Below are 23,040 nucleotides of genomic sequence, written 5' to 3'. Positions count from 1 at the left end.
TAGTGATTCCAAAAGACATCACTAAGAACTCATAATGACCATATCTTGTTCTGAATGCTGTTTTGGACACATTCTCATTCCTGATTCTCAACTGATGGTAGCCTGATCGCAGGTCTATCTTGGAAAAGAATCTAGCTCCTTAGAGCTGATCAAACAGATCATCGATCCGAGGAAGTAGATACTTGTTCTTCACAGTCACCTTGTTCAGCTGTCTATAGTCAATACACAACCTCAAAGACCCATCCTTCTTTCTCACAAAGAGAACAGGAGCACCCCAGGGTGAAGTACTTGGACGTATGAAACCCTTGTCCAAAAGCTCCTGTAGTTGCTCCTTTAGCTCTTTCAATTATGCTGGTGCCATCCTGTAAGGCGGCATTGATATGGGGTTTGTACCCAGCACAACATCAATGCAGAACTCTATTTCCCTTCCTAGTGGCAACCCTGGAAGCTCCTCAAGGAAGACATCTATGAATTCTCTGACAACAGGAACATTTTCCATGTTGACACCTTCTACAGATGTATCTCTCACCAATGCCAAATACCCTTGACATCCACGCCTTAACATTTTTCTAGCACTAATTGCTGACATCAAATTATATGGAGCTACGCTCCTGTCACCATCAAAGCTAAACTCTTCCACACCAGGTATGTGGAAATACACCTTTTTGTTCCTGCAGTCTAAAGTGGCATAATGAGTTGCCAACCAATCCATCCCCAAAATTACATCGAAATCTATTATTGGTAGAGGAACCAAGTCTGCTGGGAGAATCTTTCCATCCACTACTACTGGGCTACCCGAAAAAACCATGTCTACATCTATGTTGTCATTAAGTGGGGTAGCTACAAACAAACGGCATTCTAAAGTTGTAGGGTTTCTACCCAATCTCATGGCAAACACTGGGGAGACAAATGAGTGCGTAGCACCCGGATCTATTAAAACACGAGCCTCATAGAAACAGACCAGAAGAATACCTGCCACAACTGCATTAGAAGCCTAAGCATCCTGGTAGATCAGGGTGAAAACCCGAGCTTGACCCCTACCCTGGGTTGCAAAACCCTGATACTAACTCCTACCTCCTGATCTGCCTCCAAATCCACGTCCCCCTTGTCCTCGGCCCTGTTGGTTACTGAACTGACTGCCTGCCATGCTGGAAGCACCAGGATACAACTGACGAGGAACATTTGCAACAGAACCCTGTGACCCTATCTATGGCTCGCTGAACACAGGTCATTTCCTAGCAAAGTGACCTTGTTGGCCACATCTGAAGCATACTCCTGAACCCATCATACAAGGTCCTGAATGTCCTCTTCCACACTGTGCGTAAGGTGCCAAGGAGGATCCTGAACCAGACCCAGAACTGTTGTATCTCCAACTATGACCACTGCTAGATTCGTACCCTAGTCTGAATCCTCGAGATTTGTGTCTAAAACCACTCCTCTTATTCCTGTTTCTTCCTCTGTAATTAATTTGGCCACCACTATCCATAGTACCCATGTGGGGAACACCTGAAGAACCCTCTGTTCTATTTTTCTTTGTCCTTCCGCTGTCATCCACAGCATAGCTAATCTCAATCTGTCTGGCTCGATCAACTACCACATCAAAAGACTGATCAGACATCATGGCCAGGTTTGCATACCTCCTGTCTAGCCCCTTTAGGAACCTCTTTACCTTCATAGTTTCTGTAGCTACTGCTGTAGGGGCATATCTGCTCAATTCCAATAATTCTGCAGCATATTCATCTACAGACCTGCCATTCTGCCTTAAGGCCTCAAAGGCCCACTGCTTTTGATCTTTGAAACTTTCTGGTACAAACCAGTTGATGAACAGTTCCACAAACTGAGTCCATGACAAACCCTCCATCTGAGGTAATATGTAGTCATTCATCCATTGTCTAGGCATAGGCCCCATGACATGCTGCATACACTCTATAAGTCTTCTATCAGTCAACTGCAACTCTGTTCCTGCCTGTCTGCAGGAATCCAAAAATCGATATGCATCGTCTGACACATCATAAGTACCAGGCACCAACTTCTTGAAATTGATTATCTGTTTGTAAGGTTCCCCTCTTGGTGAGGTGGACTGCTGCTGTTGGGGAGGGTGGACCATATACTATGCCATCATATCGATGGTTCTCTGCAAACCAACTAGAGTAGCTGCTATTGGGTCCATGAGACCCAGGGCCACAAAGGACTATTCCTGTACTGGTGGTGGCTGCTCCTTTACTTGAGCAGCTCTAGACCTCCTACCCCGCCTCCTCGGGGCAGGCGTCTCATCCTGTGCTAACACCTCGTCAGTCACATCTGATTCTGGTGCAGTGATAGCTCTCCTGCTTCTACGCATTTTCCTAAAATTCAGCAGCATTAGCCCATAAAATTTCAAAACTGCAAATTACACAGCTCTATAGACTGATATTTACACACAATTATATAAAGCAGAAACTAGAAGTAAAGATGACAATGCAAGACGAATGTGGACCCTATTTTCCGCATGTGACTGCTATTAGACTCTTCCCAACACTTTAGACAATTTTTCCCTATGAATCTGGAGCCTAAGCTCTGATACCACTTTTGTCACGACCCAACCTATGGGCCGGACCGGCAATAGGACCTGAGCCAGCCTAAAGCCCCCGAGGCCCGTAGTAAGCCTAACTATTCCTTAACCCAACTCTAAGGCCCATTTGGGCCCACTTTCAAGAATTCAACTGGACAAAGTTCGGCCATAAAGTGGACCTTTCAACAGGGAGTTTTTGACTCACCCGACCTGTAAACACGATATATAATCAACTGGGGAGCTCAACTCACCCTCCACATACTCAATGTCATAAAAATAAATGGGAGCTCAGCTCCCTCATCAAGTCCATCAAACATGCGTATAATAATAAGTTTACAGGTCTAGCATGATAATTATATTACAGACCCAAATCAAATAAATATTTCTAACACATGCGAAAATTCTAGGAGTTAATAGAATTACACAAACATTAATAAACAACCTGCGAAGGAAAAAGCAGGTTAACCACAATAAAAATCCTCCTATAGCCTAAAAAATAATGAACAGGAGTGAGCGTTCAACTCAGAGAGTAAAATATCAATTTTAACCATAATCTCTATAACTATCTAAAACTAATATACCCTGTAGGGTAAAATGCAACATCGACAATATTTTCACATCATAACAGCAAAAAGGTAATTTGGAGCACTCACACACCCGATAATGTTAAACAATACATATATGGGAGCTGATCCCCTATACAGCTCTCTTAATCCAACCTGTGCCAGCGAAGAACTCAGCTCGGACTTCCACTTAATAAACTAAATCAGGGTCCCAGCGAAGAACTCAAGCCGTGTCTACCCTGAAGGACCGGGTCCCAGCGAAGATCTCAAGCCGTGTCTACCCGTCCTATCCATAGCCAACATCACATCACACGCACGCCAACGCACGCACACGGCTCCAAATTACCACAACAACATCCATGGCACTTTAACAGTTGTGAATGCAACATAAAACATGCCTAGAGTTTAACTACATAGATATATACATATAAGTGATGCATGGGCATGCTTAAACATATAATAATATCAAAATTACAATTAAAATTAATATTTTACTCATAGACTTGACAACAGTCACTGTGGCGGCTGGGCGGAGGAAGAAGGTTGTCCCGGCTCACCTGATAATTTTTATTACAATCATTTAATAAATTTGACTCCATACAAACTAAAAAAAAGATCAAAGACGTCCTAAGTCATGTCGAAAATCCGGCAGAGTCTCCCTTATACCTAGGACCTACTCAACCTGCAAATGGGTTTAAAACACACTTCTATATCCATCAACCATACACCCACAACTCAATCATATCACACAGCCCCTCCTGGGCCCATCCAAACAGTCATCAATCACAATATGTAAAATTACAGTTTAGTCCTTATAATTGATCCTTTTTGCAAAAACTACCCAAATAAACTCTAAAAATTCTAAAACTTTGCCCCGCTGTCCTTGGAAATATTACTAGGCTATTGCAAAAAGAATCATAATTTTCTGAGCTACCATGAATATTTTATAAATTTTTAATCTCATTTAAGCACTAGAAAATTATGAATAAGCAAGGTTCGGGTTTACCTATGCCGATTCCGACTTCGGGGACGCGCTCGGGATGCCTGACAATAGTGGGGTAGCCAAAATCTTGATCCAATTCGGAGACTTTTTTGGTAGCCAGTCTATCTGGCCGGAAATTCACAGATCCAGACAACTGTCGAATTTTCACGAATTGAAGGTACCTACACGAAGCCCACAACACGGGGGTTAGTATAAAATTTTTACGAAATTTTCTAAGCTCATTTAATTCTCGAAAAAATACTACGAAGTTCCATGGGACCCACCGAAAAACGGTGTCATAAAATTTTGTAATTTATATTCCCGCGAAGCTCTCGACGAGTGGAGCGCTCTGGTACTCTCGGTTTTCTTGTGGGGTTCACGGTTTGCGAGAAATCTAGCCCAAAAGTTGAAATAGGCTAAAACTTCCCGGACAAAAATTGGACAAACCGCTCAATGGATTTTAGTGTTCTTGGTGTCTATGGAAAGCTCTCGAGGTGTAGATGGTGTTTGACACAAGACCCGGCCCAATCGGTGGCCGGATTGGCCAGATTTCGATCGAAAAGTCGAAACGGCGCGCGCGCATCGGGTGGCCTTCGCGCGCATTTTTCGACCGCCTGGAGCGTCGGCCGGCCGTGGGAAGGTGGTGGGCGGCGCGCCTGTGAGGTGGGGTGGCTGGGGAGGCAGCGGGGCGGCCTGGGGGTGAGGGAGGAGAGAGAAAACGGGAAGGGAAGGAGGAGAGGTCGGGCGCGCGAGGGAGAAGAAGGAAGAAAAAGAAAAGGGCCGGTCCGATTCGACCGGTCCGATCCGGTCTGGTTCAGTTCGATTCAACCGGTTCGATTTATGATACAAAATTTTGAATTTTTACTCTGCCTTGGGATTGAAAACGAGGCCCCAAAATTCCAAAAAAACTTCTAGAAAACTCAGAAAAATTCGTAGACTCCAAATATATTTTTAGTTTTGTCACGTGGTCTTTAAATTAATTTTTAAAAATCATCAAAGTTTATATTTTCAGAAATTGAACTCGATTTCTAAAATCCGAAAAATTTCAAATAATTTCCTAAAATTTAAATAAACTAAAATATTAATATTTATCCATAAAATAATAAATTTAAAAATTAGGGGTGTTACATCTTATCAATCAAATTACTATATAAATACTTTAAAATCTTATCCTTATCTGCCGACACACTACACTAATAAAAGATTTCATGGTGTATCAATGGAATTGGTACGTGTTGTGTATTGCGAAAACATGTAAACTGTAAAGAAAAAAAGTAAATATACAAAACATAATATTTGCGTGGTTCATCCTCTCTACATAGAGCTACATCCACGAGCATGCTATCTTCTACTATTAATAATAACAAATCATCAATTACGAACTCCAACCTATACTATCCATCAACCCAATTACACCCAAAAGAACCCACACTATATTAAACTGCTCATAATAAATATATTAGTTAGTCCCTCTCAGTCTCCTCTAGATATAACATAATATATTTACTATTTTAATGGTTACATCACAAAGGGTGTCTTCAACTATATAGGCAAGAGCTCTCTCACCAATGGAGAAAAATTACTCTCTCTTAAATTTTATGCCTTTTCTCCACTTTAGGCAGAAATCTCTTTCCCTTTATGGGACTGCAATAGGTAAGAGCCCCTCATCAATGGGCAAAGCCAAATCCTCTGTAATTGGCAAAGCCCCTCGCTGCAATGGGTGATAGTCTCACTCTATTAGATGAAAGATAAATAACTTTTTTACCATTCTCCTTTTTATAGTGTTAATTTTCTTAATTCTAATCTGATTAGGAGTCTCACTCAATTTAGGAATAACACCAAAATAAGATTTCTACTTATATAGAAAAAGGTCTCTTCCAAATCTCACTAGGATTTTGAGTTATAATTCTAACAGTACGAGAAGTAGAAGATTTTGTATCTTTTAAGTAAAGTCAAATGTTTAATTCTTGTGAATAGAGAAAATTCCTCCTAGAAGTACTTTTTTAATTTCCTAAAATATAAAATTATTTTATTAATATTCTTGCTATTCCATAGCCTCCTGAGTGTTTTAAGATACCTCACTATCCAGTATTATTTTCATTATAGAGCTGCTCACTATCTTTACAAAGTATGCATTCAAATGGGTAAAAAATAGGTGTCTATAGTAATGTGTTTTATATATATATATATATATATATATATATATATATATTAGCTTAATCAATTTTTGTAGCATTGAAATTTATAATGAGTCTTTCCAGCGCAAGCAGGCTTAGCCCAATAAACTACAAGATACCTATAATTTACTTAAAAAAAAAAAAAAAACTCATGGTGTAAGTGTAACAACTCGGTCGCTGTGGAAATAAAATTTCTTTTTATAATCTCATCTTGAAGATCGGTGTCATCTTTTTGGAATGGTTTTGTAGGATTTGTTGCATTAAATCTTGTTTGGTTTATAGTAAAAAAGTTGTTTTCCTTTAAAAAAAATAGTTAAAAAGATGGTTAGATCCTTTTTTGAAAATAAATTTTACTTTGATCGCTATCAAAACAAATATTAAAAAGATAAATATTGATTAAATTTTATTTTTGAGTGGAGCATATTTAATGTTGATTGGCCAATTGAAGGGCTAATTAACTCAATCTCTATCTACGTTTATACCTTGTCTATTTTGGTTTACATTAAAATTATCTTATAAAAATACACAACATTTCGAATAAGATAAGAGTAAGACGCTTTATTTTTATTTGTAAACAAAAGTATTTATTTTTTGTATTTGAATTATTTTTAAAATTATAAGGTTTCTATTTTTTTAAGAAAGAGATTAGATGAGCAGAGACTTAGATTTAAATCTATTAAGTGAGTAACATAATTTTAATCGCTGAACCTAACTCTACTAGGTTGATATGTGATAATCAAATTATTTTTTTAAATCACCTCAGATCCAATTTTTGATGAGAGAACAAAACACAGATCAAGATGGATTTTCACTTTATTAGACAAAAGATTAAATTAGGATATTTCCTTATTTGTTTTTTTAATTTAAATGATTAATTAGTAAATATTCTTAATAAATTTTTTTGAGATGCTTAATCAAATGCATTTATAATAACTTTAGAATTTATTTCTTATATTCAATTTAAATAATATAATATTATTAAATTATCGTTTATTAATTTTTTTATTTCTATTAAATAAAATAAAATTAAATATTTTACTATAGTTTATATTACCTTACTTTAAAATTTTTATTCTCACACTTGCGACAGAAAATAAGTTGTTGCACGGTTTACATCTATAGAATCTTTCACCTGTAAAGACACATTGATGTGCCGCGTATTAGAATTAATTAAATATTGCCACGACCTCACATCACAACAATTCAGCGAAGACTTGTGTGTATTATTGCATAACAATTGGCCCACAAATTGACAACATAACAAGCATTTCATAATTGTTTGTAAGGCGGAGTCAAAAAATTAAATTAGTAGAATAAAAAAAATTATTTTTTCAATTTAAGAAAAATATTATATAAACTATTTATTAAAAATATATATATATAATAATATATATAAATTATCAATATATAATAACAATTAAATGAAAAAATAATTTTATAAAATAAAAAATTCTCATTATAATTTTAAATTTATAATTGTAAGTTTTAATTTTCTGAAAGCATTCTTTGATTGCGTCATTTATTAATATTATCAAAAATATATTTGGATATATGCAATTCAAAAATCTTTCAACAATCTTGCATTCGATCGAGACTTTATAATTTCATTATGGAAAATAACTTTTCAACAATTGTTGTACAAATAATTAAATTTGGAAGAAAGCTCAATTTGGCCCCTGTATTTATTGGAGAGGTTCAATTTAGTCTATTTTTATCTTTTGATTTAATTTAACCCACAAGTTTTAATTTATACTCAAATTAGCCTAATTAATTAATATGTGATATTTTTAATATTTAATTATTTTTTAATATTAAAATATTATTTTTATATTGTATAATTATTTAAATAAAAATATTATTTTTATTATTCAATATTATTAATTAACCTGAAAATATAAAAAAATATCTTTATATTTTCATATAATTAATCAAAATTTTAATTATTTAAATGAAAAAATATGATTTTTGTATTTTATGCTTTTAATTTAAAATTTGAAATTATAATTAAATAAACTAAAAATATAACAATATTATTTTTTTCATATTATTAATTAATATTCAAAAAGTAAAATATAAAAATAACCAATTATAGTTAATTAATTAAGAATAAAAATAATTAACCAAGCAATTAACATTAAAAAATATTTAAAAAATTAAGAAAAAATGCAACTCATGCACCAAGATGGTAAGTGAGTTTCACCTTCCTCAAAATTGGACTAAATTGAACATAAATTAAAACTTCTGGATTGAATTGAACCAAAAGTTAAAATTGGATTAAATTGAACCTTTTCAATAAGTATAGGGAGAAAATTGGACTTTATTCCTTAATCAATTGGGCTAATTTGAGTATAAATCAAAACTTATGAATTAAATTAGATTAAAAGTTCAAAATGAGTTAAATTGAATCTCCTTAATAAGTATAGAGGGCAAATTAACCCATATTTCAATTAATTTTTATATAAAAATTTTAATTGTTAAAATAATAAATAAAATAATCATTAATTTAAATATTAATTATTATATAATAAGTATAATAATTATCAAAACAATAAGAGTAAATTTATTAATATAATAATATTTTAAAAATTTTAATGGATAAAAAATTAACTGCAGAGTTAACCATGTTTAAGCTCATAAAGGCACAATTTTTAACTGCGTAAAACACACAACCTTCAATAGTGCGTGAATTGATTTTTTATATTTTTAATTTTAATCAATTAAAATTGATTTGAACTTGCATTTTTAATTTTACTTAAATATATGAAAATATAAAATAAAATTTATATTCTAATTTTAATAATTTATATGAAAATATATAAATAATTATTTTATAATTTGTTTTATTATAATTTATTTTAATTAATTATATGAATATATAATTTTTTATATTTAATTTTTAATTATAAATAGTTTTATAGAAATATAAAATAATATTTTTAATTTTGGTTGATTATAATTATTTTGAATTTAAATTAAAATTAACTATATTTTATTAATTAGTTTTAATTAATTATAAGAAAATATAAAAATAATATTTTAATTAATTATAGGATAAATGGATTTTCTCCATTTTTTTTTAATTTTAATTGATTACATGAAAATATAGAAAAAAAATTATTAAAAAGTAAAAAAAAAATAATTGGATAATTGTTTTTTTGGCGAGTATGTTTCACTCGCTATGAAAAGTTTTAAAAATAACTACAAAAATGACCAACCACTGAATTTTGTTAGTAATTTACTAATGATTTACCGACGCTTTACCGATAAAAAAAAAATTAACCAATTTATACTGATGAAATTACCGACTGATTACTGACGATGTAATTTCGTAAATAAAAGTAATGTCTAATATTGGCAATAAAATTAGCGACTAAATAAAAAATACCAACAAAAAGATTCGTTAGTAATTATCGGTTAATTCGTATTTAGTCAATAATATTAAAAAAAATTAAAAATTCAAGAACTTGAAAAATTTTAACCGCAAAAATTGTCTGTCAACAACTACCAACGAACTTATTTTTGTAGACAATATTAAAAATAAAAATAAAAATCTTAAAATAAATGACCTGCGAAAATTTTTTATTGATAATTACCAACTAACTATATTTAATCCATAATACTAAAAAAAAATAAAAAAAAATTTAAAAAGCTTAAAAACTTTTACCTATGAAAATTTTTCATTAATAATTACCAACGAATCGTATTTAGTCGATAATATTAAAAAAATAGAAAAAAAATTAAAATAAATTACCTACGAAAATTTGGATTAAGTTCCTTGATATTTTTCTTAATTTTTAATTTTATATATATTGTATTGTGAGAGTTGGTTATGCGAGATTTCAGATAACTCGTAAAGGGTATATGTATAAATATATAACTTTAAGAGATGTGATGTTTCTGTGTTATATGTTTTATGGAAAAATAATAATAATAATAATTAATCCTTTAGGTAGAATTATAGGCTGACTGAAACACCGACATCTTTGTCTTATATAAATGTGTGCAAATAGGAATTGATTTGTAAACGTTTGGTTTGGAGGTGGAAATAGTATCAGCCATTCTCATGATTTCCTCAACTAAATCATTTCTCACGTCCATGGCTGCGACGAACTTAATCCTGATTCTACTTATGCTGATGATTTCCTCTACTGCTTTGTCTGGTGAAGATTACAATCCCCGTAAGCCTCTCTCTCTCTCTCTCTCTCTTCTCTATGCTTACGTAAATTAATCCCTAATCTCTCAAGATAATACGTATATATTGTCTGATTTCTTGTTTTTCAACTTGTAGCTCCAGCTCATGATGACCCTTACCCGCGTGAGAAAGCAGGTAGGCTTTATGAATTAATTTCTTCGATCTATTTATTTATTTTATTGTCTTACTATTACTTAGATGTCCAGTTTGATGTTATGGAGTAAATTATGCTGTTGCTTTTGGAAACTATATCATTAAAAGTACAAGCTGCTACTTAGATTATTTATTAATAATCTCCATGATTTAATTATCATAATTATTGTCATAATTTTATTAAACGGCGTGTATTCTTTGTCTTATAATTTTGTCAAAAGAGTATGTTTTAATTATTACTATTGATCGAATTTAAATGAAAATTATAGTATTTGTTTAATATTACTGTTAATTATTGTAATAAAATTTATTTTTTAAATATATTAATTAAAAAATAATAAAAATTAATTAAAAATAAATTTGATATATTTTACTTATAAATATTAAAATAATAAAAATTAATTTTTTTAAAACTATTTTTTAACAATATTTAAGATGAATTTTATTTTTTAAAAATTACTTTTTTGAATTTGAAACTCAAATGGAGTCAATTATAGTAAGCACAGGGATATCTCCCGTTGCTATTGTTGAAAATTGAAAATTTTAATAAAAATCAATTTAATGATAGAATTAAAAATTATATTAAAATTTGTAATCATCTGAGGTCAGACAGACATGTAATTGATAAGGAAATCTTATAATTTTATTTTAATTGTATATTGATAAAAAAATAAAAATTATATTAAAATATCTAATTGCTAAAATTAAAACTTATAGAATTAAATAAATCGTTTAAGTTTTTTTTTTTATTTTTTTATTTTGATTTGTTGCCTCTTGCTTGCAGGAACGAAACGGCCGGCGAGCAATGGCGATCCAAGTACGTATTTTAGATTTGTTGAGTATATATACATATATAGAAATTATTCAACATATTTTATTTTAAAAAATATATATATATTCATTTGTCTCACACACATAAGAAATTTTATTATTAGATTTAAAGAGCGGAAAGTGTTTTGTAAATCCTAATAAATTATACTAATCTTGATTTAAAAAAAAAAACTTATAATACTGAAATAAAATGATAAAAAGGAAAAAAATTTAAAATGAAATTACATGAGAAAATGAATTGAGCTTAATTTCATCCGAAAAGAGGTTTGTCCAAATTTTATATATAATATGAACACTTTATGTTAAATTAATATATGTCTAGGTATAAACATTTGAAACGTAAAGTTTATAGACAAACATATCTATAGATGGACCAACATTAAAGTAGGTAGCTCTGATACCATATAAAAAATGGATAAAAGAGATTTATTCAAATATTATATTTATATATATAGGACAATCACCTTATCCCAAATTAATGTGAGACGATAATTATTATTTAATTGAGAGTCAACTTGGTGACTTAACTCATAGTAGCTCTGTTTATGTTGATCCAATTAATCTCAATTTTGATTCGAAAATTACATTAGTAAAATTAAATTTTCTGATAAATATTAATATTCTATTAGGCTGATAAAAATTTAGAAGGCCAATTTTTTTTTTTTTTTTTAACAAAAGTATCATATTAAATATTATTAAAAAATAATTTAAAAATATTTAATTATTTTAAATTTGAGTTTTAATTGAATGATGACTGTATGTATTGTGGAATATATATTCCAGTATCAAAAACTACCTTAACCAAATTTGATTTCCAAGCCTTTTATCTTGCAGATCCTAAAGAGTCTAAAGCCCAAAAGAAGGAAGTTCAGAGTAATCAAGGTGAATTTTTGTTCCTCCCCATTTATTTTTTTTTTACTTATTTATGGATTACTTTTTCTATGGAAAGTGTTTTTGTTTAAGAATTTAAAAAAAAATTCATGAGAAAAATAATTTTTATTTTTGAAGAAATAACCTTTTGTTAATGTAGGATATTTATAAAATTCACAATATTTTAAACTTCGATTGCTTTGATTAACTTGAAGAGATATAAAAAGTGAACAAAATGATTAAAGTATTAATGAAATAAAATGTTAGGGACTAATTAATGTAGTTGTAAAAATACAAAATTAATGAATTTTTGTTAAACTTAATGGACTAAATAGTAAATTAACAAGGGTTACTTTGAACAAGGGTTATTTTAAAATTTCATTTATCACTAACTGCAATTTCTATCTAATTTGGATGGAAAGATATAATTGTTGATAAAATTAAAATTGAGAGTTAAAGTTATTATAAATTCATGAGAATTTTTTTTTTTTTATTTCTGACAAACTTCATGGGGCATTCTGTAAAATACCAATTTCAATAAGAGAGATAATCTTATCAATATTTCTCACTATAATATGAGACATTTTTTTTTACCATTAATTTAAAGAATGTAACTATTATTGATTAATAAAATTGAGTGCATTACTTGTATTAATTAGAAGTGATAAAACAAGATTAGTTAGATGAGCAAATTGGAGTTATTTCAAATTGTAGGTCATCTATGGTTTTATTATTTTTTTTAAAGTAAATTCAGATTAAACTATTTTAGATTTACCATTAAATTTTTATAAGGAAAAAAATAATAATAAAGAAAAAATTTCTGGCTTGTTACCCATTAAGTATAGTAAGAAATTTGTCACTGAAGGCTTCAGCTATTAAAAATAGATCATAAGAAAAAAAAAATCATCACTGATACAATAACAAATATTAGAATTAGTAGGAAAAATATTTTGCAGGAACATTAATTTTGTTGCTATAAAGTTAACATATGAACAATTGTTGTTAGGTGTGTCTATAGAGAGTTCGAGCTCATACGAGGTTAAGCTTATCAACCATTAGATTAAATTTTTACATTTAGATTCATACACCCTTTATATATAATTTAATTAGTTCTGCACATATCTCAATTCAAATATCTAATCTAATAGTTATTAAGCTCGTTCTCATATGAATTCGAACTCATATTAGATACACTTTTGTTGTTAATAGTATATAAAAAGGATATGACAACAATTATTGTTCGTTGTTATTACCATTGATAAACTTTTTGATAGCAGTAATTATTGCTGCTATTAACTTTTTTTTTTTTACAATAACTATAATTTTATTGTAAAATGTCTACTACCACAATTTTTTATATAACAATGTGTAGCAATTCATGTATTAACGCTAAAAATATAAAATTTGCCACCGTAAGTTTATGACAATAATATAATAATTGTTGCATGTTGAAAAAAATTAGTGAATATAAGTATTTTATAACAAAATTGTGATTGTTGAAAAAAAAAATATTGATAGAAATAATTATTGCTACTAAAAGTTTATCGATGGTAATAAAAACGAATAGCAATTATTACCATCTTTATTTTATGTACTATTAGTAATAATTATTCATTTTGCTATTATATGTTACCTTTATAGCAGTAAAATTAATGTCTCTGTAAACTTTTTTTTGTTATTAATTCTAACATTTGTTGTAATTTATTTTAGCAATGAAAAGGGGATAATGATAAAAGGCTATCTGACAACGCTTCGTTGCACTTGCAGACATAACTCCCAACACTAAACATGAGCAAACAATGTGTATACAAACTGACTTATACCCGCAGATGGTCGACGGGTAAATGATTTGTTTGTTTGGTTGTTTATTTATTCATATCCGTCCTAATATTCCTAAAACGAACTCATATAGCCCCAGAATTTTTTTTCTCATTGGTATGAATTAGGTCACAGGATGCAATTTCATCTCATGAATATGAAGAACACGAGGCGTTACAGGATGCTTGTTCAAATATTCACTTCTCATAATTCTATCTCGTGGATATTACTTCCCATTTAATAAAGGTTCATTGCTGGCTCATTTCTTCAATAATTTTACCCATTATCCATGAACTTTGATCCTTTTAATTTATATTTTAAGCCTCCGGAATTGCAATTCAATTATTAATTATATTTCCATTAAAGTAGTATGAGTATAAATCTTTACAATTTTGAAAACACTCATATTCACTGTGTTCAATTGTTTTTTAGGGAATCTGGTAGAACAACCTGATGGCTACACAAAGCATCCAAAGTCAGGGATTATCTACCACGATATTATTGTTGGTAGAGGTCATCCTGTACGCTCTAGTAATCTGAAGGTTGTTTAATTCCCTCTGTTTTTATTTATACTATCTTTAAATTCATGATATTCAATTTCAATACATCCATTAAAATAATTTTTTTAAGGTTTATTGGATAAAAAAATCCAAAACTTTAAAGTATTTATGATGGCAGTTAAAACTTTAAATTGTGAGTATTATAGCTAAATCCTAATAAGTCATCACGGTTGTTACCAAACAAAAAACTAAATTGAATCTGAAAAAGTTGATAGTAAATTATGTACAATATATTTCTTAAAGTTTTATTTGATTAATAAAATAATTTATTAATTTAAATTTTATATTTAAAAAATTTTTATTTATTATGTAAAATATATTTATAATATTTATTTTTAATTGAAATAGTATACTAAAAAAATTGTTTTTATTGATAAAATATATTTTAATATAATAAACAATTCAAAAACAACATAGTAATAAAGTAAGCATAAATAATCACACTATAAATATTTTATATAATAAATAAAATATTCAGTATAAAATTTAAATTAATGAACTATTTTATTAATAAAATAAAACTTCAAACATTATATTTTAAGTTACCGTTAACTTTCTCAAATTCAATTCAGTCTCTTATGATAACTAATTAAAATTCAATTATACTACATACAATTAAAGTTTTGATTATAATCATAAATAACTTAAAAATTTTAGATTTTTTTTTAATATATATATATATATATATATATTTGTTTTTTTTTTTTTTTTTTTTTTTTTTTTAAGACCGCCTCTCAACTTTGATCATCTGCAGGTGACAATCCACTACGATTTCTATGATCAATTACATAAGCTCATTCAGAGCAACGCTGTAGATCGTTCTCCTGAAGAAGTCCATCTGTGCTGGCATCGATTTGGAGAAGGTGAAAAAAAAAAGAAACCAAGTCTAGAGTATAAGCAAAGGAATTCTTCTTTTGTTTAACTAGCATATATATATATATATAAATGGCTGAAATTGGTAATCAAATAATGCAGGATTCGAGGAAGGAATCCGAGGTATGCGACCTGGGGGGATGAGAAGAATTATTGTCACTCTAGAACATCGTTCATCAATAGTTAGTATCCAAAAATTCCATTTTGTTTCCTTCCATCATGCATGCTATATAATTTGTTTATTTATTTATTTTATACTCTGTTTGATATTGCTGTTAGAGCAATCACTAAGAAAAACATTTTAAATATATTAATTAAAAATATTAAAAAAAATTTAAAATTAAATTTAATAAATTTTAATCAAAACAAGAAAGTTTTATATACATTAATGTAATTTTTTATGATTTTCCATTTCTCTTATTATCACAATTAATAAGAGATTCATATGGTATTCTACAGGTTGGAAGAACATATGAAGTTTATGATGTGGTGTTGCTTAAAGTTGAGAAATCGTGCAGCTGTCCACTCTCAAGCTCTTGATTTTAGATTTTCACATGTATGTGCTCCTTTAGTGTATTAAGCCAAGAATAATATTGACTACTATGAGAAAAGTTGTACCTTCCACTGAGTTTGTGGCTTAGAATAATATTCCACATAATACTCCTTAATTTCTAACAGATGAATGTTCTTTGCCGTCTCCACTTTTACTTTCAGAGAGAATATTTCTCTCAAAGTTTTTCTTTGTTGTTTCTCTTGAGTGGTTGAGCTTTTCAATCTGTTGAAGGCTTTCCTTGTCTTTCGAGGCAGGGGAAGACTCACCTAATTGTGGTTTATCCCTCCTGCAATTGGGTTGAGAGTAAATAGTCTTTTGGGTGTTGTTTCTTATAGATCTATGAGTCTTCATGGTGAGAGTGATAAGGAGTAGATCTGTGTAGAGGTTGCCATGACCGAGTCAAAAAATCGGTGGCCTTTCATGTTTGGGGATGAAATTTGATGGGATTAAAAAAGCTATTGGTGATAGGTCCCTGCGTCGTTCAATGTCTCCTTTTGACGCCGAATCTGTTGTCCTTGACAAGTGGCTCAGCAAGGGAAGCTCAGATCATTGAAGGGCTCATTGTCTTCTCAGGCAACAGAGGAGAGAATGATTTCGCTACTAGAGTATTCTCTTTATTTGTGGATATCTCTGTGTTGATATTCTTTATTTTTTAGTTTGGTTAGGTTTTAATTTTACTATGTATTATTATGTGTGGATATGAGATTTGCTTATGGGTGAACTTTCAATCTTCTGATAGTGTCATGCAGTAAAGCTGTGGTGAAGGGTTCTGCTCCGTCTTCTTCAGTATGTTCTTGAAATTTCTTCTCTGATTCCCTTTGCTTTGTAATGGGCTAGATTGAATTTTTTGGGTTGATGGGTTTTGGGTTTTTTTATTCTTTTTTAACATGAAATCAGAATTAGACTTAGTACTTAACCCCCTTTTGTTTCCTTTTATTTTAATGGAATTCTGATTTCATGTTAAAAAAAAAAAAAAAAAAAAAAACTTCACGTTCAAAATGTCAAAAGCCTTGGGAACCATCTACTAACTAAAACGACTTGTCAGCCTGTAGGACACGCATGCCACCAAGTGGGGTACACTAACAGGTCCACATGTCTCTTATAGGGCTTGTATTTGAGGTCCACAAGTCACCAGTGCGGCCCACTTGTGTGGTCCACTACTATTGTGGGGCTCACATGTTACTATTTAAGATTGAAATTCCAGAGGTTTTTTCTCCATCCCGGCACACACCTGTATTTCCTTTCGTTGAAATTTTAATTTCATGTTAAAAAAAAATTCTTCACGCTCAAAATGTCAAAAAACCTTGGGAGCCATCTACTACCTAAAACGACTCGTCAGCCTGTAGGATCCGCATTTCACCAAGTGGAGTACACCAATAGGTCCACATGTCTCTTATAGGGCTTGAATGTGACGTCCACAAGTCACCAGTGTGGCCCACTTGTGTGGTCCACTACTATTGTGGGGGCTCACATGTTACTATTTATGATTGAAATGCTAGAGGTTTTTTCTCCATCCGAGCGCACACCTCTGAAATCGTTGTGACCTTCTAATTCCAAATATGCAGTCGGTTTCTCCAAAATCGCTAGGCTTGTCAAAAATCAACTCGAAAAATTTCAACCATTCATTGATGGTCTTCGTCATTTGATTGCAGGTAAACAAATCATCCTTTAAAGCTACAGCAACTAGCTCATGAGCAGCAGTGTTGCTCTCTCTACGAATAAAATAAATAAATGAATGTAATAGTTTATTATTTATATATAATTAAAAAAAAATTATAAATTAAAAAAATATAAATGTGATATATATAACTTAAATATTAGTTAGGCTTCATTTATTTTATAAAAAATATTTTTTATATTTTTTAGTATTTGAAAGTATTCAGAAAAATTAATTAATAAAAAAATTTTTTTATAAAAAAATAAAATTATTTTTAAAAAAAATAGCTTTCATTAAAAAAAATCATTTTCTATTTTTTAAATTTTAAAAATTTTATTAAAATATGAAAAAATATATATATATATATATATATTATTAATGAAAAGGGCATAAATGATTTCTATGATCATTTGCAGGTGACATTCCACTACGATTTCTATGATCAATTTCATGAGCTCATTCAGAGCAACACTGTAGATCGTTCTCCTGAAGAAGTCCATCTGTGCTGGCATCGATTTGGAGAAGGTGAAAAAAAAAGAAACCAAGTCTAGAGTATAAGCAAAGGAATTCTTCTTTTGTTTAACTAGCATATATATATATATATATATATATATATATATATATGGCTGAAATTTGTAATCAAATAATGCAGGATTCGAGGAAGGAATTCTAGGTATGCGACCTGGGGGGATGAGAAGAATTATTGTCACTCCAGAAAATCGTTCATCAATAGTTAGTATCCAAAAATTCCATTTTGTTTCCTTCCATCATGCATGCTATATAATTTATTTATTTATTTATTTATTTTAGAGTCTGTCTGATATTAATATTAGAACAGTCACTAAAAAAAATTTAAATATATTAATTAAAAAATATTAAAAAAAATTTAACATTAAATTTAATAAATTTTAATCAGAACATGAAAATTTTATATACATTAATGTAATTTTTATGATTTTCCATTTCTCTTCTTATCGAAATTAACAGAGATTAATATGGTATTCTACAGGTTGGAAAAAGATATGGAGTTGATGTGGCGTTGCTTAAAGTTGAGAAATCGTGCGGCTGTCCACTCTCAAGCTCTTGATTTTAGATTTTCACATGTATGTGCTCCATTCGTGTATTAAGCCAGGAATAATATTTACTATTATGAGAAAAGTTGTACCTTCCACTAAGTTTGTGGCTTAGAACAATATTCCACATAATACTCCTTAATTTCCAACAGATGAATGTTCTTTACCGTCTCCACTTTTGGAGAGTGAATATTTATCTCAAAGTTTTTCTTTATCGTTTCTTTTGAGTCGTCAAGCTTTTCATCTGTTGAAGGCTTCCCTTACCCTTCGGGGCAAGGGAAGACTAGCCTAACTGTGATTTATACCTCCTGCAACTGGGTTGAGAGTAAATAGTCTTTTGGGTGCTATTTCTTATAGATCTATGAGTTTTCATGATGAGGATAATGAGGAGTAGATCTGTATAGGAGTTGTCATAATCGAAGAGAATAAGTGGCCTTTCATGGTTGCGGATAAAATCTAGTGAGGATTAAAAAAGTTGTTGATGGTAGGTCCCTGTGTTGTCTTGCGTCCCCTTTTGACATCAGATCTGTTGTCCTCGACGGGTGGCTGTGTAAGAGGAGCTCAGATCTTGGAAGGGCTCATTGTTTTCTCAGCAGCAGAGGAGAGAATAATTTAATTATTAGAGTGCTCTCTTGTTTCTGGATATCTCTGTGTTGATTTTTTTATTTCAGGTTTGGCTACATTTGGTTTTGCTGTGTAGTGTGATGGGTAGATATGAGATTGGCCTATGAGTGAACTTTCAATCTTCTGATTGTGCCATACAAGAAAGCTATAATGAAGGGTTCTGTTTTATCTTTTTCGGTATGTCCTTAAGATTTCCTCTCTGATTTTCTTTGCTTTATAATAAACTAAGTTAAAACTTCTGGATTGATAAATTTTAGATTATTTTTTTTAATTTAGATTTAGTCCTTAACCCCCTGCATTTCCTTTCGTTGAAATTTTAATTTCATGTTAAAAAAAAATTCTTCACGTTCAAAATGTCAAAAACCTTGGGAACCATCTACTGGGGAATTGACCGTACAGGGTCAATTTAAAAAATAACAAACCAAAATGGGGTAGAATTTGGAAAAATTACGGGAAAAGGGTGAGAAGGCCAAAAAACGTTAATAAAAATAGCGTCCTAACACGTAGACGCTATTTAAAATAGCGTCCTAACACGTAGACGCTATTCAAAATAGCGTTTTTACGTGAGGACGCTATTCAAAATAGCGTCCCCACAACAGCGCCTCCCGAAGCAATCCGAAGCAGACGTGAGGACGCTATTCAAAATAGCGTCCCCACGGCCGCTTAACCCACGCCTCCCGCAGACCGGGCAAGCAAGCAAGCCGGGCGTAAACCGAAGCTACAAAAACGCTAATATGATTAGCGTCCAAGACTCTCCGCCGGCAAACATGAAAAACGCTAATCATATTAGCGTCCCACCTTCACTGAAGATTCCTGAACAGATTGGACGGGGCGGATCAGCATGGGACGCTAATAAAAATAGCGTCCCGCGTGCAGGAAGATTCCTTGCGCAGATTGGACTTGCGGCAGGCGAGGCTTGGGTGGGAGGAGGCTGCAGCGAGGCTCGGGAGGACACGGGACGCTAATATAATTAGCATCCGGAGCAGATAGGACGCAATATTCTTCGCGTGCTGCAGTGGCTCATTCCGGACGCTAATATGATTAGCATCCAAGCTTCGGGTGCCAGGGACGCTATTTTGAATAACGTCCCACGCTGTGACCACTGCAACCCGCCCCCTCTTGGTAATTTTTTTTGGTGTTAGCCTATTCTGGTATTTTTCCATTATGAGTTACCTTAGTACGGTCATTTGCCCCCATTACTACCTAAAACGACTTGTCAGCCTGTAGGACCCGCATTTCACCAAGTGGGGTACCCCAATAGGTCCACATGTCTCTTATAGGGCTTGTATGTGACGTCCACAAGTCACCAGTGTGGCCCACTTGCGTGGTCCAGTACTATTGTGGGGGCTCACATGTTACTATTTGTGATTGAAATGCTAGAGGTTTTTTCTCCATCCGAGCGCACACCTCTGAAATCCTTGTGACCTTGTAATTCCAAATATGCAGTCGGTTTCTCCAAAATCGCTAGGCTTGTCAAAAATCAATTCGAAAAATTTCAACCATTCATTGATGATCTTCGTCATTTGATTGCCGTAAAAAAATCATCCTTTAAAGTTATAGCAACTAGCTCACGGGCAGCATTGTTGCTCTGTCTACGAATAAAATAAATAAATGCATGTAATAATTTATTATTTATATATAATTATAAAAAAAACTATAAATTAAAAAAAATGTAAGATATAAATGCAATATATATAATTTAAATATTAATTAGGTTTTGTTTATTTTATAAAAAATATTTTATTAAAAAATATTTTTCATATTTTTAATATTTGAAAGCATTCAAGAAAATTAGTTAACGAAAAATATTTTTCTGATAAAAAAAAATTAAGTCATTTTTAGGAAAAATTTTTTAAAATAGAAAATTATTTTTTATTTTTTAAATTTTAAAAATTTTATTAAAATGTGAACACACTTGTACATATATAAAATAAATAAATATTATTAATTTAACATTATAACTAAACAATAGAAAATATTTTCATGAAAAATATTATTTTAAAAAATATTTTTCATAGAAAACATTTTCTTTATATAAGTCATTTTCTATAAAACAAATAGAGTCTTGATAATAAAATTTGTTAGACAAAAGTGTGTATTTTAAAATAACTAAAAATAAAGTGCTCTTTTAGACAAATTTTTTTTTCAATAGACTAATTATAATATGCCACTTTTGGTGAGTGCGAGATATGTTTGAACAATAGGAAAAAAAATGGTTAATTTCAAAACTTTCATCATGGATTAATTATACTCTCTTTGATTGAAAAAAAAAAAAAATCTCCATGATGATATTGAAACCTTTGAAATCAACTACCCTTGCTATGTTCACACATCTCGCAGTTATTATATATATATATAACTGATCTATCTATTTATTTATAATAATTTTTAGATTGATAAGTTGAGTTTATAAGTTAAAAGAAAAAGGTTAAGGAATTCAACTTTTTATTTTAGTATTTATAAGCAATATATTTATAAGTTAGTTTGATTAAATATTTTGTTATATTATTTTTATTTAATTATTAAAATTTAATCATAAATATCATTGAGTATCTTTTTAGTCATTTTAATAATAAATGTATTTATGATTTATCTTTTATTAAATATATTAACGATTTATCAGTCACTTATAAATATTTTAACCAAACACGTATATTTTTAAAATTTTAAATGTTCATAAACTTAAATTAACTTATAAATTCTAGATGCTTATAAGTTGATTTTTATAAGTTAAACCAAAAATCCTCTAAGTTTTTCGTTAACTATTTTATCAATAATATTCTTGTTCATAGAAAAAACTGAAAATAAGAATATGAAATTGAATGGTACTCATAAAAATATTTTATTTATATTTGAATTTATTTATATTTATTCTAAATTTAATTATTATTTATATGTTATCAACTTCTGTTAAATTTATTTAATTTTATATATTTAGTTAATAATTCATGTAAATATATTTTTATTAATAATTTTTATATTAAAAATTTAATAGTTGTATTAAAAACATATAAAATTTATTTTTAATAATATATTTTCTAAAAAGTTTATACTGATAAATTCGAATAATGTATATTAAATATATAAAATAAAATTTAATATGAATTCGATACGAATATTAATTACTAAAATTAATCTATCTCAACCCAATTATATTACTTAAACTCATGCTATTAGTGACAGATCAAATTGGTAACACTCTATTACTATACCAAATTAGAAGCAAATTAGAAGGGAAGATGTTGAAAGCATTGTAGATACGTGTCCAATGACAATTTAATTATACTCCAATTTTTAAAAATAGAGTAAATTATAATTTTTCTTTTAAATTTATAACAAATTCTAAGTTAATTTCTTTATTTTTAATTTAAAATAATTATATCTTTCAAATTTTATTTTGTTAACATTCATTCTTCTAAATTAAACACATTTTTGTTAGTAGAAGGTTAAATAATCAAAATCACATCAGTTTCTACTTTTTAATTTAAACATATTTTATTTTATTTTATTTATGTAAATAAACCACCACATGTTTCGAATATAAAATATAATTTGTCCTTAGG

At 30.0% G+C, this 23,040-nt stretch overlaps 1 protein-coding gene and 1 long non-coding RNA gene across 2 annotated transcripts; both read left to right on the top strand.

Moving 5' to 3' along the window:
• The first annotated feature begins 10,280 nt into the window (after positions 1–10,280).
• On the top strand, positions 10,281–11,440 carry LOC131169534 (uncharacterized). The gene is made up of 3 exons (XR_009140470.1): positions 10,281–10,451; positions 10,562–10,600; positions 11,403–11,440. It is a non-coding gene; the product is annotated as an uncharacterized LOC131169534 (long non-coding RNA).
• A 2,708-nt stretch (positions 11,441–14,148) lies between these two features.
• LOC110652254 (peptidyl-prolyl cis-trans isomerase FKBP20-2, chloroplastic) lies at positions 14,149–16,247 on the top strand. Its single transcript, XM_058128629.1, has 6 exons — positions 14,149–14,159; positions 14,301–14,383; positions 14,570–14,679; positions 15,452–15,560; positions 15,673–15,752; positions 16,030–16,247. Exons 1-6 carry the CDS (start codon positions 14,149–14,151, stop codon positions 16,108–16,110), a joined length of 474 nt encoding a protein of 157 aa, XP_057984612.1. The 3' UTR covers positions 16,111–16,247.
• The last annotated feature ends 6,793 nt before the right edge of the window (positions 16,248–23,040 follow it).

The sequence above is a fragment of the Hevea brasiliensis genome, chromosome 10 (genome assembly GCF_030052815.1).
Source record: "Hevea brasiliensis isolate MT/VB/25A 57/8 chromosome 10, ASM3005281v1, whole genome shotgun sequence".
Classification (NCBI taxonomy): domain Eukaryota; kingdom Viridiplantae; phylum Streptophyta; class Magnoliopsida; order Malpighiales; family Euphorbiaceae; genus Hevea; species Hevea brasiliensis.
Note: the sequence above shows the minus strand (reverse complement) of the source record. Positions and strands in the feature narration are given on the sequence as shown.

Coding starts and splice junctions, on each gene's coding strand:
- LOC110652254 (XM_058128629.1), top strand. Junction 14,384..14,569: donor TTACTTCCCATTTAATAAAG/GTTCATTGCTGG, acceptor ATTGTTTTTTAG/GGAATCTGGTAGAACAACCT. Junction 15,561..15,672: donor CTGGCATCGATTTGGAGAAG/GTGAAAAAAAAA, acceptor CAAATAATGCAG/GATTCGAGGAAGGAATCCGA.